This window comes from Asparagus officinalis, chromosome 1 (assembly GCF_001876935.1).
Source record: "Asparagus officinalis chromosome 1, Aspof.V1, whole genome shotgun sequence".
Lineage (NCBI taxonomy): Eukaryota > Viridiplantae > Streptophyta > Magnoliopsida > Asparagales > Asparagaceae > Asparagus > Asparagus officinalis.
In genome coordinates, this window is record NC_033794.1 from 132242988 (window position 1) to 132257755 (window position 14768).

At 33.5% G+C, this 14768-nt stretch overlaps 1 protein-coding gene across 4 annotated transcripts; it reads left to right on the top strand.

Moving 5' to 3' along the window:
- LOC109828763 (AMSH-like ubiquitin thioesterase 2) lies at nt 6896-14556 on the top strand. Of its 4 annotated transcripts, none has more exons than XM_020395688.1 (11): nt 6896-7011; nt 7110-7195; nt 8464-8614; nt 9056-9093; nt 9205-9502; nt 9633-9722; nt 9893-9955; nt 10120-10194; nt 10958-11020; nt 11673-11725; nt 14081-14556. In XM_020395688.1, exons 3-11 carry the CDS (start codon nt 8486-8488, stop codon nt 14274-14276), a joined length of 1005 nt encoding a protein of 334 aa, XP_020251277.1. In that variant the 5' UTR covers nt 6896-7011; nt 7110-7195; nt 8464-8485; the 3' UTR covers nt 14277-14556. The 4 variants fall into 4 exon arrangements, with proteins under 4 accessions (XP_020251277.1, XP_020251292.1, XP_020251298.1 ...); XM_020395703.1 differs by having other exon boundaries at nt 9633-9711; nt 9882-9955; XM_020395709.1 differs by lacking the exon at nt 9633-9722.

The window sequence follows — 14768 nt, forward strand, 5'->3', positions numbered from 1 at the left end:
CTCACAAAATCATGAATTTCAGAATCCATAAAAAATATTTGCTAACGGGTCAAAACAACTAAATATGGCCAAAAGTTGTGGGTTATAGCTCACTAAGTCCTGAATTTGGACTCTATATTATTTACTAACTCATCCAAATGACTAAAAATGTCAAATAATCATAAGCTTACAAATGAATTTTGGCATCCATAAAATTATTTGCTAGTGGGTCAAAACAACTAAAAATGGCCAAAAGTCATGGGTAGCTAATGAAATAGTGAGTTTTGATGTCCACATAATTAATTTCCAAAAGGTCTAAACTACTAAATATAGCCATTATTCGTGGGTTATAGATCATGAAACCGTGATTTGGCCTCAACGAAATTATTTGCTAGTAGGTCGAAATAACTAAAAATGACCAAAAATCATGGGTAATAGCTTACAAAATCATGAATTTTGACTTTTGGGAAGTTATTTACTAACTATTCAAAGGGACTAAACATTGCCAAAATTCGTTGATTATAGCTCATGAAATCCTGAATTTTTTGCCTCCATAAATTTTTTAGCCAACTAGCCCAAATGACTAAAAATGGTAAAAAAAATTATGTGTTATAGCTCACAAAATCATAGATTTTAGCATCTGTAAAATTATTTACCAGTTGGTCAAAACAACTAAAAGTGGCCAAAAGTTGCGGGTTATAGCTTACGAAATAGTGAATTTTGGTCTCCATAAGATTATTTGACAGTAGGTCGAAACTACTGAAAATGATCATGAATCATGGGTTACAGATCACGGAACTAGGATTTGGCCTCAAGAGAATTATCTGCCAATAGGTCAAAATGAATAAAATATGATCATAAAGTCATGCGTTATAACTCATAAAATCATGAATTTCAGCCTCTAAAAAATTATTTTCTAATAAGTTGAAATGACTAAAAATAGCCATAAAATAGTCTGTTATAACTCACAAAGTCATGATTTTTGGCCTTTAAGAAATTATTGGTTAGCGGGTGAAAATGACTAAAAATGCCAAAAAACATGGGTTGTATAGCTCGTGAAATCGTCAATTTTTGCCTCCATAAAATTATTTACCAGTTAGTCCAAATGATTAAAAATGGTAAAACATTGTAAGTTATAGCTCACAAAATCATAAGTTTTAACATCCACAAAATTATTTGCTAACGGGGCAAAACCTAGTTAAGAATCGTGGGTTATAGCTCATAAACTCGTGAATTTTAGCATTCACAAAATTATTTGCCAACAGCTCGAAATGACCAAAAATAGCCAAAAATCTTGGGTTGCAGTCACAAAAGTGTGAATTTTGGCATTCATAAAATTATTTGCTAACGGGTCAAAACAACTAAAAATGGCTAAAACATGTAGGTTATATCTCCAGAATAGTAAATGTTGCACTACCAAGCACGAAATTTGTGCTTGGTACCAAGCATACCCATATTTCTATATATATATATCTAAGGACACGACCTAAAATCACATGATTGAGCTATATTGTGGATGATCCGCTCCATTGACCTTGATCTACATATTCTAAAACCCCAGCACACCAAGTTTGGGATGAACCCGTCGTTGTTTGACCCTTCATCCACTCGTATCAATTTTAACGGTTTCGAATGAATAGAACTTTTCACATGGCTCGACGGAGGGTCAAACGACGATGGGTTCACCCCAAACTTGGTGTGTTGTGGTTTTAGAATATGTAGATCAAATTCAACGGAGCGGATCATCCATAATGTAGCTCAATCATGTGATTTTAGGTCACGTCCTTAAATGATTATCTCAATGGCGTCAACCTTAGAAACGTCTTCTATAATATATATCATATATATATATATATATATATATATATATATATATATATATAGAGAGAGAGAGAGAGAGAGTAAAACTTGTGTCAACTTAAGTGGACGTCCACTAAGTTTCTTATCCATTGATGATCACTTGATTGAGCTACATTGTGGATGATCCGTTCCGTTCAACTTGATCTACATATTCTAAAACCCCAACACACCAAATTTGGGTTGAATCCGTCATGGTTTGACCCTTCATCCACTCGTATCAATTTTAACGGTTTCGAGTGAATAGAACTTTTTACATGGCTCGACGGAGGATCAAACCACAACGAGTTCACACCAAATTTGGTGTGTTGGGGTTTTAGAATATGTAGATCAAGTTTAACGGAGCGGATCATCCACAATATAGCTCAATCAAGTAATCATCAATGGATAAGAAACTTAGTGGACGTCCACTTAAGTTGACAGAAGTTTTGCTCTATATATATATATATATAAGGTAATGTTTTCCTAAGGTGACACCTTAGATTCCCACCTAAGGACGCGACCTAAAGTCACATCATTCCCTTTTTTTTGCGATCCGCTTCGTTGAACTTGATCTACACGTTCTTAAACCCAAACACATCAATTTTGGGGTGAGCCCATCGTGTTTTGACCCTTCGTTGAGCCATGCAAAAAGTTCTATTCATTCGAAACCGTTAAAATTGCGGTGAGTGGATGAAGGGTCAAAACACGACGGATTTACCCCAAAATTGGTGTGTTTGGGTTTAAGAACGTATAGATCAAGTTCAACGGAGCGGATCGCTAAAAAAATTAGGTAATGATGTGATTTTAGACCGTGTCCTTAGGTGGGAATCTAAGGTGTCACCTTAGGAAAACATGACTCATATATGGGAAAAGTGAATCTAAGGTGACACCCTAGGCTCCCATATATATATAGGGAGAGGTTCTAATAAAAAAATAAATAACTAAAAACCAATCCTAACCCTCCAATCTATTTAATCCAATGGTATTGATTTCAATGGCAGATTTGAAAATAAATACGACTTTACTACACATCAGCTGCTTTTTATTATGTAATAGGGGTAAAATAGGAACCATTTATTAGTGTAAACATTGAAATCACACGGAATAATTAACCCAGACGAATTTCTCTCTCTCCTATCATAAGTCCAACGTCCTTTCACTTCCCACTAGCTCTCTCTCTCTCTCTTCATCTTCTCACCGTAGCTCTCTCTTCATGTGTTCTCACCTGGCTCTCATCTTCTCACAATAGCTCTCTCTCTCTCTCTCTCTCTCTCTCTCTCTCTCTCTCTCTCTCTCTCTCTCTCTCTCTCTCTCTCTCTCTCTCTCTCTCTCTCTCTCTCTCTCTCTCTCTCTCCAAAAGTCACAACATTCTTTACAAGATGAAGACAAGCAGAGGAAAGAAACCCGCTTCTTCAAGAAGGAGTAAAACCATTCCATGTTCAAATATTTTCTTCTTTTTGTTTTTTTTTGTTTTGTTGACGAAAGGTTGATCTTTTGGTGGTCTTGTCGTGCTGAGTTACTGCTGCTGTGCTGTTATGCTGCTAATGAAGTGAAATTAGATTCGCTGGAGTGAATCTAGATTCACTCCAGTGAATCTGGATTCGCTGGAGTGAATCGAGAGCCATATATAGTTAATATTTATTTAGTTATTGTTCACAAGTTGGAATTAATATTTATTTAATTGTTGTTCACAAGTTGGTTGTCTTGTTTTGCTGTGTTGCTGCTGTTGTGTTGTTGTGCTGCTACTGAAGTGAAACTGAATTCACTGGAGTGAATCTGGATTCACTCCCCAGTGAATCTGGATTCATTGGTTGTTTGTTGCTCCTATTTTATGAAGAGACATGCCTATGAAACAATGAATACGAAGGGATGAAGTTTCTTTCGCATCAGTGACTATTTGAAGTGAAGTGAATCGAGAAGTGAATCTTCAGTGAATCTCGATTCACTGAGGTGAATCTCGATTCACTGAAGTGAATCGAGATTCAATGAATTTGTTAGTGTCAAACAAGGATCAAGAAAGGGTTCAAAACTGAGAAAAAATTGATGATTAGTTACTATATCTTTAAATAGTGTTACCAAATCTAAGTTTGTCGTTAACTGTTGATTAATACAAAAGTTATTTTAGTTTGTATATTTATGGATTATCATGTTCAACTCTTATTCTAATATAACTAGTTGAATCTAAATTCATAACGGTGAATCTCGATTCTATCGACAATTTATGAGTTATTTTGAATAACTGTAACCTCAACATGACGCTATCTCGTTTGTATCTTAACGGTGAAGTCAAATTTGTGATTCGGTTTGACTAAAACCAAATAAACCAAATTATCCTCCGTTTTGCATGATAGAGGCATTTTTTGAATTATCGTCTCAATACGACGCTCGTACACAAAGTTATGGCCTTTCAAGGTTTCACAACTATCCAATATAGTTTTTAAAATTTTTACCAAATCCGATACTGAAATGACTTGAGTTTCCATCTTAGCTACCTAAATCTAAAAATAAACAAGAATAATTATATCAATGAACATAGAATCACCATTGATGAATCAAAAACTGAATTGAGATTTAATCTAGATTGAATATTATAATGTTACATCTGTACAGGTAAATTCAGATAGTGGGCAAACATAAATCAACTATTTTAGAGTTACAGATAAACAATATAAATTGATATTCAATAAAATTAATGTACAATGAATCTTAAGTGAAACAATGGATCTAATGGGATAGGTTCTCTTCATAGACTTCAGAAGACTTGCGTTTGCACGTGGATGGCATGGATAAACGGAGATTTACTACAGTGAATCTTGATTCAATGATGTGAATCGAGATTCACTGAAGTAGATTCATTTCAGTGAATCGAGATTCACTGAAGTGAAATCAGATTCATCCCATGTATTCATTGTTCCAGTGTCTAGTCACATAGGTTTATCAACTCCCTGCAAAAAAAAAAAACTAAATCTGTGATTTCTAATTTAATTCAAGAGTATGTAAAACATGACTTTTACTTAAACTAAATTTGTATTTAGTTCAGTGAACATCGATAACTTATATTGAAGCTAAAATATAAGTTTGTATTTAGTTCAGTGAACATCGATTCACTTCACTTCAATTTTACCCTTTACAGCAAAATTTTAAATTGGATGCCCTTTACAGCAAAAGTTTTTGATTCAACAAACTTCCTATCATCAAGCTATAAAATTTTAAACCATGAAAAGATTTTACCTTTTACAGCAAAAAGTTACGATTTTTATGGTAAAAAACAAACACCTCACATAACTGAATCTGGATTCACTGAAGTGAATCTAGATTCACTGTAGTGAATCTAGATTCACACATGCGTGTCTTCATTTTTTAACTGGTTTCTTCAAAAAACAGGAAACTTTTCAGACTAAAAGGTAAAATTTTTCACTTTTTACAACAAAAAGCTACGCTCGTACACAAAGTTATGGCCTATCATCAAGCTATAAAATTTTAAACCATGAAAAGATTTCACCTTTTACAGCAAAAAGTTACGATTTTTATGGTAAAAAACAAACAACCTTTTACAGCAAAAAGTTACGATTTTTATGGTAAAAAACAAACACCTCACATAACTGAATCTGGATTCGCTGCAGTGAATCTGGATTCGCTGTAGTGAATCTGGATTCACTGCAGTGAATCTAGATTCACACATGCGTGCCTTCGTTTTTCAACTGGTTTTTTAACTGATTTCTTCAAAAAATAGGAAAATTTTTACCTTTTACAACAAAAAGCTACGATCTTTAAGGTTAAAACTAAAACTTTTAGACGAAAAATCAAACAAATTTCATAAACTTACCATTAAAACGTCAAAATAATTTAACGATGACAAAGGTTGAAGACGGTGGTTGAAGATGAAGGTTGAAGACGAAGGTTGAAGAAGACCGTTGATAGAGATGCAGTTGAAGGCAAACGTAGCATTAGATAGGTTGGGATGAGTTTTGGAGAGAGAGAGTTGCCGTGACTTTTTGGATAGGGAGATGTTGAAGAGAGACAGAGAAAAAGAGAGTTGCTGTGATTTTGGAGAGAGAGAGATATGTTGTGACTTTTGGAGAACTCAACAGACATGCATTCATTACATCTGACAAGTGGCTGTTAATTTTACCTGATTACCCTTATGCAGCTTTAATCTCAGCCATTGGATGAATCAGGATCCAATGGAGAGGATTGGTTTTTAGTTTTTAGGATAGTGAGGTTTTTATTTGAACCTCTCCCTATATATATATACTATATTATATATATATATATATATATATATATATATAATATATATGAGAAAAATGGAGAAACTTGGTACCAAGTAGCTTGGTAGTGAGGTGACCTAATCTTGTCCATATATCTACATTGGAATTGGTGAAGTGTACTTGAGGCCTATCTTCAATGTGTGATGTATGGACAAGATTCGGCCACCCTCTACCAACGTAGCTTAGTACCAAGTTTCTCCATTTCCTCTCTCTCTCTCTCTCTCTCCTCATCTCTCTCTCTTCTCTCTATATATATATATATATATATATATATATATATAATATATTATATATATATATATAATATATATATTATATATATAATGGGAAAAGTGATTCTAAGGTGACACCTTAGATTCCCATGTAAGGACGCAGCCTAAAATCACACCATTCCCTATTTTTTTCCCGATCCGCTCCGTTGAACGTGATCTACACGTTCTTAACCCAAACACACCAATTTTGGGTGAACCCGTCGTGTTTTGACCGTTCGTTGAGCCGTGCAAAAAGTTCTATTCATTCGAAACCGTTAAAATTGCGCGCGAGTGGATGAAGTGTCAACACGACGACGGACTCACCCCAAAATTGGTGTTTATGTTTAAGAACGTGTAGATCAAGTTCAACAAAGCGGATCGGAAAAAACAATTAGAGAATGATGTGATTTTAGACCGCGTCCTTAGGTGGGAATCTAAGGTGCTCACATTAGAATTATTTTTCCATATATATATAATATATATAGTATATAATATATAATATATACTATATATATATATATATATAATAATGGGTGCGTGTGTGCATCTCTCTCCTTTTAATTAAGCTCTTGTTTTAATGGATTTACTTTGATAAGAAAGGGCCAGAGTTTATAGAGATGACGGGAACCTAGATCAACCTTTACCAAACGCTCAATCGGTCGCTATTCCAGGCAAGTCTCAACGAAATTGTTTTGTTTTGTTTACGAGGCTGAATATTAATCGTAAATAAGCAGGAATCTCACCATGTTTTGGCAAAAAAAAAAAAAAGTTTTGCAGAGGTTGGTGTCGCGCTGTCCAAGATGATTCCTCAAATTGGATTTACTCCAGGAAAAAGCTGAAACACGTGACGTCAAGGTAGTTGTTCTCCAAAATCTCTCTGATTCTTCAGCCTTGTAAGCTGTGTCATGATAAATTTTACTAGTGATTATGTTTTTCCTTTTTTTGTGGGGTGGGTTTTTCCCCACTTTTTTGGTTTTTTTTTTTTTTTTTGTGTAGAGGGGTGGGGGTGGGGTGGGGGGAGTGGGTTTGGGGTTGGGGGTTGGTTGGTTGATAAGGAAATGCATAGATATTCTTGGAATTATGATCTTCAACGTGTTTACTTGAAGCAGAAAGAAACATCAAATTTCATGGCTCTTATCTTCTTCACGTATGGAAGAATGTCCTATTATCCCATTCTTATCTAAACAATCATTGACTATCAATATTCTTTACAATCTTCCAGTTCTATGAAAACCAAAAAAAACATTTCTTTCTAAACTCAACCGTTTTAAAATCTTGCATGTGCCTGTAATTGCCTGAGAATTAATAGAAAATAAAAAATAAACACTTGATAAAATAACATAGAGTACTTATATGCGTCTCCTCATGTAAAAAAAAACTTGTTACTAATATTTGAAGCATATCGCTTGGACCAGTGAGAGCATCAGTGAAATAATTCTAGTTGGAATGACGTAAAGTACTTCGACGAGGCAATCAGCCTATCATAAATAAATAAATCATGATGTCATAATCCTTAATTCCTTATGTTCATTATTTCAGAGGTTGAAGAAGGGGACTGTCAAGATTACTGATCTGTGTGAATAACAAGTTACAAATGAACTGGTTTTCAAAGATGGCGTGCAACTTTTTAGTTTTACAATTAATGATTTTAAACTTAAGTGAAGATCAACATTGCAATTGACCTATTTCTGTCTCTTTCCTCAGATGAGATTCCGAAAGAAGTTGTCAAATAACTCGACGGGATGAAGCAACTATGGATCCACTCATGAGGAAGTGGTGTCATGTGACACCTCTTCGTCATGAATTATCATGAGTTATATAGTTTTGCTCTTTGATTCTACTCATGGCCATATAAGCAAATAGACCTAAAACAAATGAAATTGCTTTAGTTCACATTCAGCCCCTAGCAATAGATAAAGTGAACATGTGACCCACTTGAGATACATCCTTGTTTAACTAGGTGAATTGTTAAAAAGATTTTTTTTAATATATTAAGAGGGTATATGTTCTTTGTGTTTGCTTTGTTCTAGTGTTATATGTATTTTTTTTCAAAATATGAAAAAAATTTCAGGGACAATTGTAAAATTTTTAATTATTAATTATGTAGTGACACCATCTTCCAGAAATTCTAGATCCGGCACTAGGATGAAGTCAGCATTTGAGAGAAAAAGTAATGAGACTGCAGCCAGATCTACACAAAGTAAGGGCAGTTCACATCTAACTCAAGAATTGAGCATGGATGATCAGGTTGTTGCTAGTTCCAACACGGATAAGGTATTATTGTTCCCTGTCACTGTCGTGCTTTTTCTTCCAATTCAATTTGCTTCAGTGGAGCATCCTGGTGGAATATCTTTTTCACGAATAAGTGTTGATGTTATGTGTTAACCTCTGAGAAATATCATTTGCTTGTAGTCTTCACTAGGAATTGTTTATGCTGTTTATGTTTATGCTTCATTTATGCTCTTTGCTTCACATGATTCGATAAGGAGATATCAGACCCATCATCTTTTCAGCTCTATTCTGGTGTCAAAATTCATGCAACTGACCGAACACTTGGGATGAAGGCTTTGCTATTGTTGTCATTGTTGTTCATGTTTGCAACCGCCTCTAGTATCATATCTATGGGGATTGTATCCATCAATTTCATTAATAGAGATCCCACATTGTTTCCCTTATTGGGCGAGCTTTGACTAAAAAGAATATGTTTCCTCACAGGTCAGATGCATCAACAGAGTAGATTCTGGAAGATGCAGGTATCACATTCCCTTTCATTCTCATCGTAATTGAGCTGCTGAGACATTTTCCTTATATCCTATATATATGCAGCGGTTATTCTTCACACTCCTAAATTAACCTGCTCGCAGATACAAAATTTGTACTACAACAGGAAATGTTAAACTGGTGCCTGACACCATGAAAGATAGGACTGGATACACGCGGTTTCAGTCTTCCTCTCCAGTATCTCTTACTGATGGAGGATATACTAATGTCAAAGCGCATGTAGTTCAGCACCATTTTCCTTCTCCCATTCTTTCTTGCGTGGAGAGCCCCCCTCTTGTTGGCCATGTTTCACATGTCAATGTTCCTAATTCGACAAAGGATCATGTGGAATATTCATCTGAGGGTTCTTCAACATCCAAGGCCATCCAGGATGTGCATATAGTAAGCAACCCCTGATCGTTTTCTAAATTATGCGAAGAAAGATCAATGTGGCATTATATATTTGTGCTCTCTGTTTTAACTAATACATACATAGTTCAAAGCAACTAATGACAGACATGGATCCCTGCAGTCAGCAAGGTTGATGGAAGAATTTATGGAACTTGCCAGTGCTAATACAAAAGAAAATTTAGAGACTTGTGGAATACTCGGTGCTTTTCTTGTATGCTTAATATACATTTTCATTCTTTCATCTAAATCGTTAACTGATTCATCTTTTTGTGCAAGTTAAGATCAGATATCATCGACTTTCCACTATAGTTCATTGATGTTCAGATATTTAATTTCACCATAGTTGTTTCTTGGAACTAACCTGCAACAGTATGGGTGCAGAAGAATCAAACGTTCTATGTGACCACCCTGATAATACCTAAGCAAGAATCAACTTCAAATTCTGTATGTGCTTGTTTTCCTTTTGAATTACAATCCATTTATCAGTTCTTGGGTAATTCATGTTATGAATTTTATATTTCAGAAAGAATTTCTTTGCATTTTATCTGTCTTCTTTATTGGAGAGCTTTATGTTTCGTGCGAAATTAATGTACAATATCAACTTTCAGTGTCAAGCAATAAATGAAGAGGAGATTCATGCCATACAGGACGGACAGTCTCTTTTTCCTGTGGGATGGATCCATGTTAGTGTTTACTCCATCTATGTTTTTTCTTCTTTTTTTCTATTAGACCTATTAGATATCTTGTATGTAAATTGATTGGCATTGTCTATGTTAGTTGTAAGTATTATAAAACTAATCTCTTAGAACCTTGTAAGGATTCAATAGGGAGAGATCATTACAAATTTTCGTCAGTTATGAAGTTCACCATGAGGATGGAGTTAATAAATGTCATATCCAGAAAGTGAATGTAGGAGGTATGAGAATACTAAGATGAAAGAGGAGAAACACACCAAGCGATAAGATAATAAGTGGGTGCTTTATTATAAGGCTAGATGTTCTATTGAAGACAAGATGAGGGAGCATTAGTTGAGATTAGTGGTTCTATTAGGATAAGATGAGAGAGGAACCTCAATTGGTTCTACACTTCTTCAAACTCAACCCAAAAAAATAATGTCTGTCCTTTGATAGATCATGTCTAATATGGACTAACAGTCATGTAGCTGTAAAACATTAGAAGTTTGAAAGATGGCTATAACAGTTTAAAAAGTCCATTGATTAAAAATTTTGTGGATTTATTGTGATCCCAAAATCTTTTACTGAAATCTTAATTTAATTGAAAATTGACAGTTAAAAAGGTTAGGTAAATGGAATTCTCTAATTTGTGCTAGATTATCAACTAATGCATCTTTACTGTTCCTGTACATTGAGGGGATATTCTCCATAGATGCTGTTTTATCTTTCTACTTTTGTTTATTGGTTGTATATTATTCTTTCTTTCTTCCAGACACACCCTTCTCAGACTTGTTTCCTCTCATCAATAGATCTGCACACACAATATTCTTACCAGGTATGTGCAAACAGATTTTAAATTGTTTTAGCATGTAACTTATATCGTTTAACAAATTTTAGTGGGTAGAATATATAGCTCATACATCCCTTCAGAAAATGATAAATAGCTGGTAACATTCTACTACTTCAAACTCATCCCTCCTTACAAGAAAATATCCTTCTCACCTTTTCTTCTGTTTATGCAAGTTATGTAGCTGTGTGGAAGTCTGCCATAATGATTTAAGTACAGTAATCAGTTAACTGAAATAACCTTCTCTTTTACATCACATGAGGAAAAACATGGGAAACATAACTAAAATGGGAATTTGACCTCCTCCCTCAACTTAACCGTCTAACTTGTACGTTTCACCTTTTGATCCATTGAATAATACAAAATCCAAAATGCCTCCACAAGTAGTGTCATTTGTGCCCTCACCTGTTATTACATCAGTGTTTCTCTTAATTTATAGTATTTTTTAAGGTTGCTAGTTATGGTTCTTTCTTTTCTTTTTTTTTTCCTTTTTTTAATTAAAATGTATATGTCCATTCTACTATAAAAATTCCTCACTTATGGACTCTTTTTAAGTTCCTCTTTCTACACATGATCTTGTCTGCATCTTTATATGTTGGAATTGGAAGTGTGTAAAAATTATAGTATTTCTTTTTCTTAGGTCATGCTTCCAGAGGCAATTGCTATTGTTATGGCCCCAGCAGATCCTTCAAGGTAAGTTCTGGTACATAGATTGTCGTATGGATACCATAAATTTGGGTATGCCTTGTTATATATCTCATTTACATATGCCACGAGATTAAGCTGAAACAAACATGGATTAAAGAAGTTAAAGCTGAAAAAAACATGGATTAAAGAAGTTAAATTAGTTAGAAAGAAAAATATGTTGTTAACTAGTTAAGATTTTTGTAATCATTATATCAACTAATTGTAAATAAATCTAACCTTTAGAATATTTGTAACGCTTATATCAACTATTTGTGAAGTACGGATCATATAGTTTATATATTTGTAATCAGTATATCAACTATTTGTAAAATGGATGGCTCTTGAGCCGTCTGTAAAATCAAGTCATCAAACTAGGTTTATTACTATTTAGTAGTTTATAAGACTCAAAACTATCTAATACAAATGCACGTACACGTACATATGTACATATCATATACTCTCTTTAAAAGTACGAGTTTGGGAAAATCTTTCTATGGTCAAAATTATCCTTCACTATTTTCAATATTTCATTTAAATCTTGATATATCCTAGTCATACATCCTATCATAATCCCATATGAACTACCTAGCTCAACAATTTAAAAAAAAAAAAGATTAATAAAATACATGAAGCAACTCCGCAGTATTGGTTTGTTAATGTAAAGATCAAATGTTTATAATTACACAAAACATTGTTTCAGAACTTTAAACAACAAAATAAAATCTGAAAAGTAATAGTACCCTTCAAAGAATTTAAAATTTACAATTAATACTCTAACATTTCAAAAAATTTAGAAACACTCTCAAAAGTTCAAATAATGAAAAAGCACCCTGAAATTCTAAAATTTTAGAACTTACAAACTACAAAGATGAATTTAGGGGATTAACATCTGGCACCTAAAATTTTAACATTTAAAAAAAATAATCTTAAAGTTATAAAAATTGTTTAAAAATCCTTCAAAAGTTAAAATCACAAAAAATCTTAAAATTTTAAAACTTATAATCAGTATATATCAAATCTAACAATTATCAGTAGACCGATGAAAATTTGAATTTTACAAAAAACAATCCAAAGTTTCAATAATTATAAAAAGAACACCCTCAAAATTTTAGAGTTGCAAGAAATGTCCTAACATTTGAAAACTTACCACCAACACATGAAACATGGAAATTACAAGTACCCAACTTAAAATTTAAATTTTTAAAAAAATGCTCTCAAAATATCAAAATTTGCAAAACATACCCTCAAAATTCAAATTCACAAAAAAATGACTAAAATTTCAAAGTTTAGCAAAGAAAAGAGTAGTTATTTGATATTTTTTCACTAAGATATATAAATTTAACTTCCAATTTAAGGTTTACTATCCCTTTTTAGTATCTAAAAGTAGTCTAATTTTATCAAAAAGATAAATGTAGAGAAGGATTGATGTTAGCTTAATTAAAAATGAAACAGAAGAAATGAAAGAAACTATTTTTTGAATATTTTATAGAATAGCTTATTATATTTCTGAGTAAATTAGGAATCTTTAGAAGAGATTTTCATGAACTTTTTTTAGTACTTTTGTATGCTTATGTAAATGCTTTCATCATATAAAATTGTGCTAGAGTTAGTATTAATCTTTAGTTTATGATTTTTTTAAAAGTATATCAAGGATTAGGAACAAACTCTATATTCTATTTTGTGTCGTTTTAGCCCATTTTCAACCAATTATCTTGTCTTATTAGCTTTAATTATTCATCTTCCTTTTATAATGCTATTTTTTCAAGTGTTTTTCACTTTGGTAATACTATACTTTCTCATATCAAGCTTGGTTTCATGTCGGTCTAAATAACATGATAATTCAAATTTGATTTGGATTACATTTGTTTCATATTAATTCACTTTATAAATAATTAAATATGAAAATTTAAATTGAGTGTAGCTCATTTAAACGAACATCAAAGAAAATAAATAACCACAATGATAAAATTTAGAGACAAAGTGTGCAAAAATTATCAAAGTGGAGCGGAGGAACAAATTTTAGTAAGGAAATAAATTAAAAATACTTAATCATGGTATTTAAACACGTGCTTTGCACGTGCATAAAACCTAGTACACAACACAAACAGACATGCACGCTCGAATGGATGCACAAATACGCTTCTCGAACACTAATGACCGACATTGGAATAGAAAGCACAGTTGAGAGAAGGTAAATATTGTGAAAGTTGTCTGCCCTTGCCTCTAAGTTTCTTCTTCTTGATGACAGGAATTTTACTAAACTTCATCATTAATGAAAATTCTATTTAGTTTTGTAGAAGTTACAAATGGACCATGTTCCTGATGAATGGACACTGATGATGATTTTGGTGGCTCTTGCAGGAGTTATGGGATCTTTCGTCTAACAGACCCTGGAGGCATTACGATCCTAAGAGAGTGTTGTGAGAGTGGGGGCTTCCACCTCCACCCGCAAACTTGTTCTGATGGTAGTCCCATTTATGAGAGCTGCTCCCACGTGTACATAAATCCAAATTTAAGGTTTGAAGTTATTGATCTCCGATCTGCTCCTTCACCATGAATGAGTTCCAAATATAAATATACTAAGTGGAATGGGGTATCTGTATAAAGAAAGATAACCACCAATGTTCTATGCAGCATAGGTGATATTGGGTACAGAAAAATTAAAAATAAAAGGTGAAATAAAATGTATATAAGGAAATTAACTGTGCAATGTCAGGTTTCTGAAGAGTACAATTCCTTTGCTTGCTTGTATAGACCAAGTTAATCAGCACAACTGCTCAAACTCTGTACCAAGACCACTGATCATTTTGTCAACAAGATCGAGCTATTTGTATGCTCGTCAGGCTGCATATTGTTAGAATAATTTTTCACCAATTATAAAGCCACACATGATTCACGTCCCAAATTTGTGAAGTATCAGTGGGGTACCAGTTATATGGATCTATCCTTACTTTGTCTTGAAAGATGAAAACTTCATACTGGATTCAGCAACATCCAGTTACATTCCAAGGGAGCTAGCAGCACTAGGAGGAGGAGGAGGAGGAGGAGG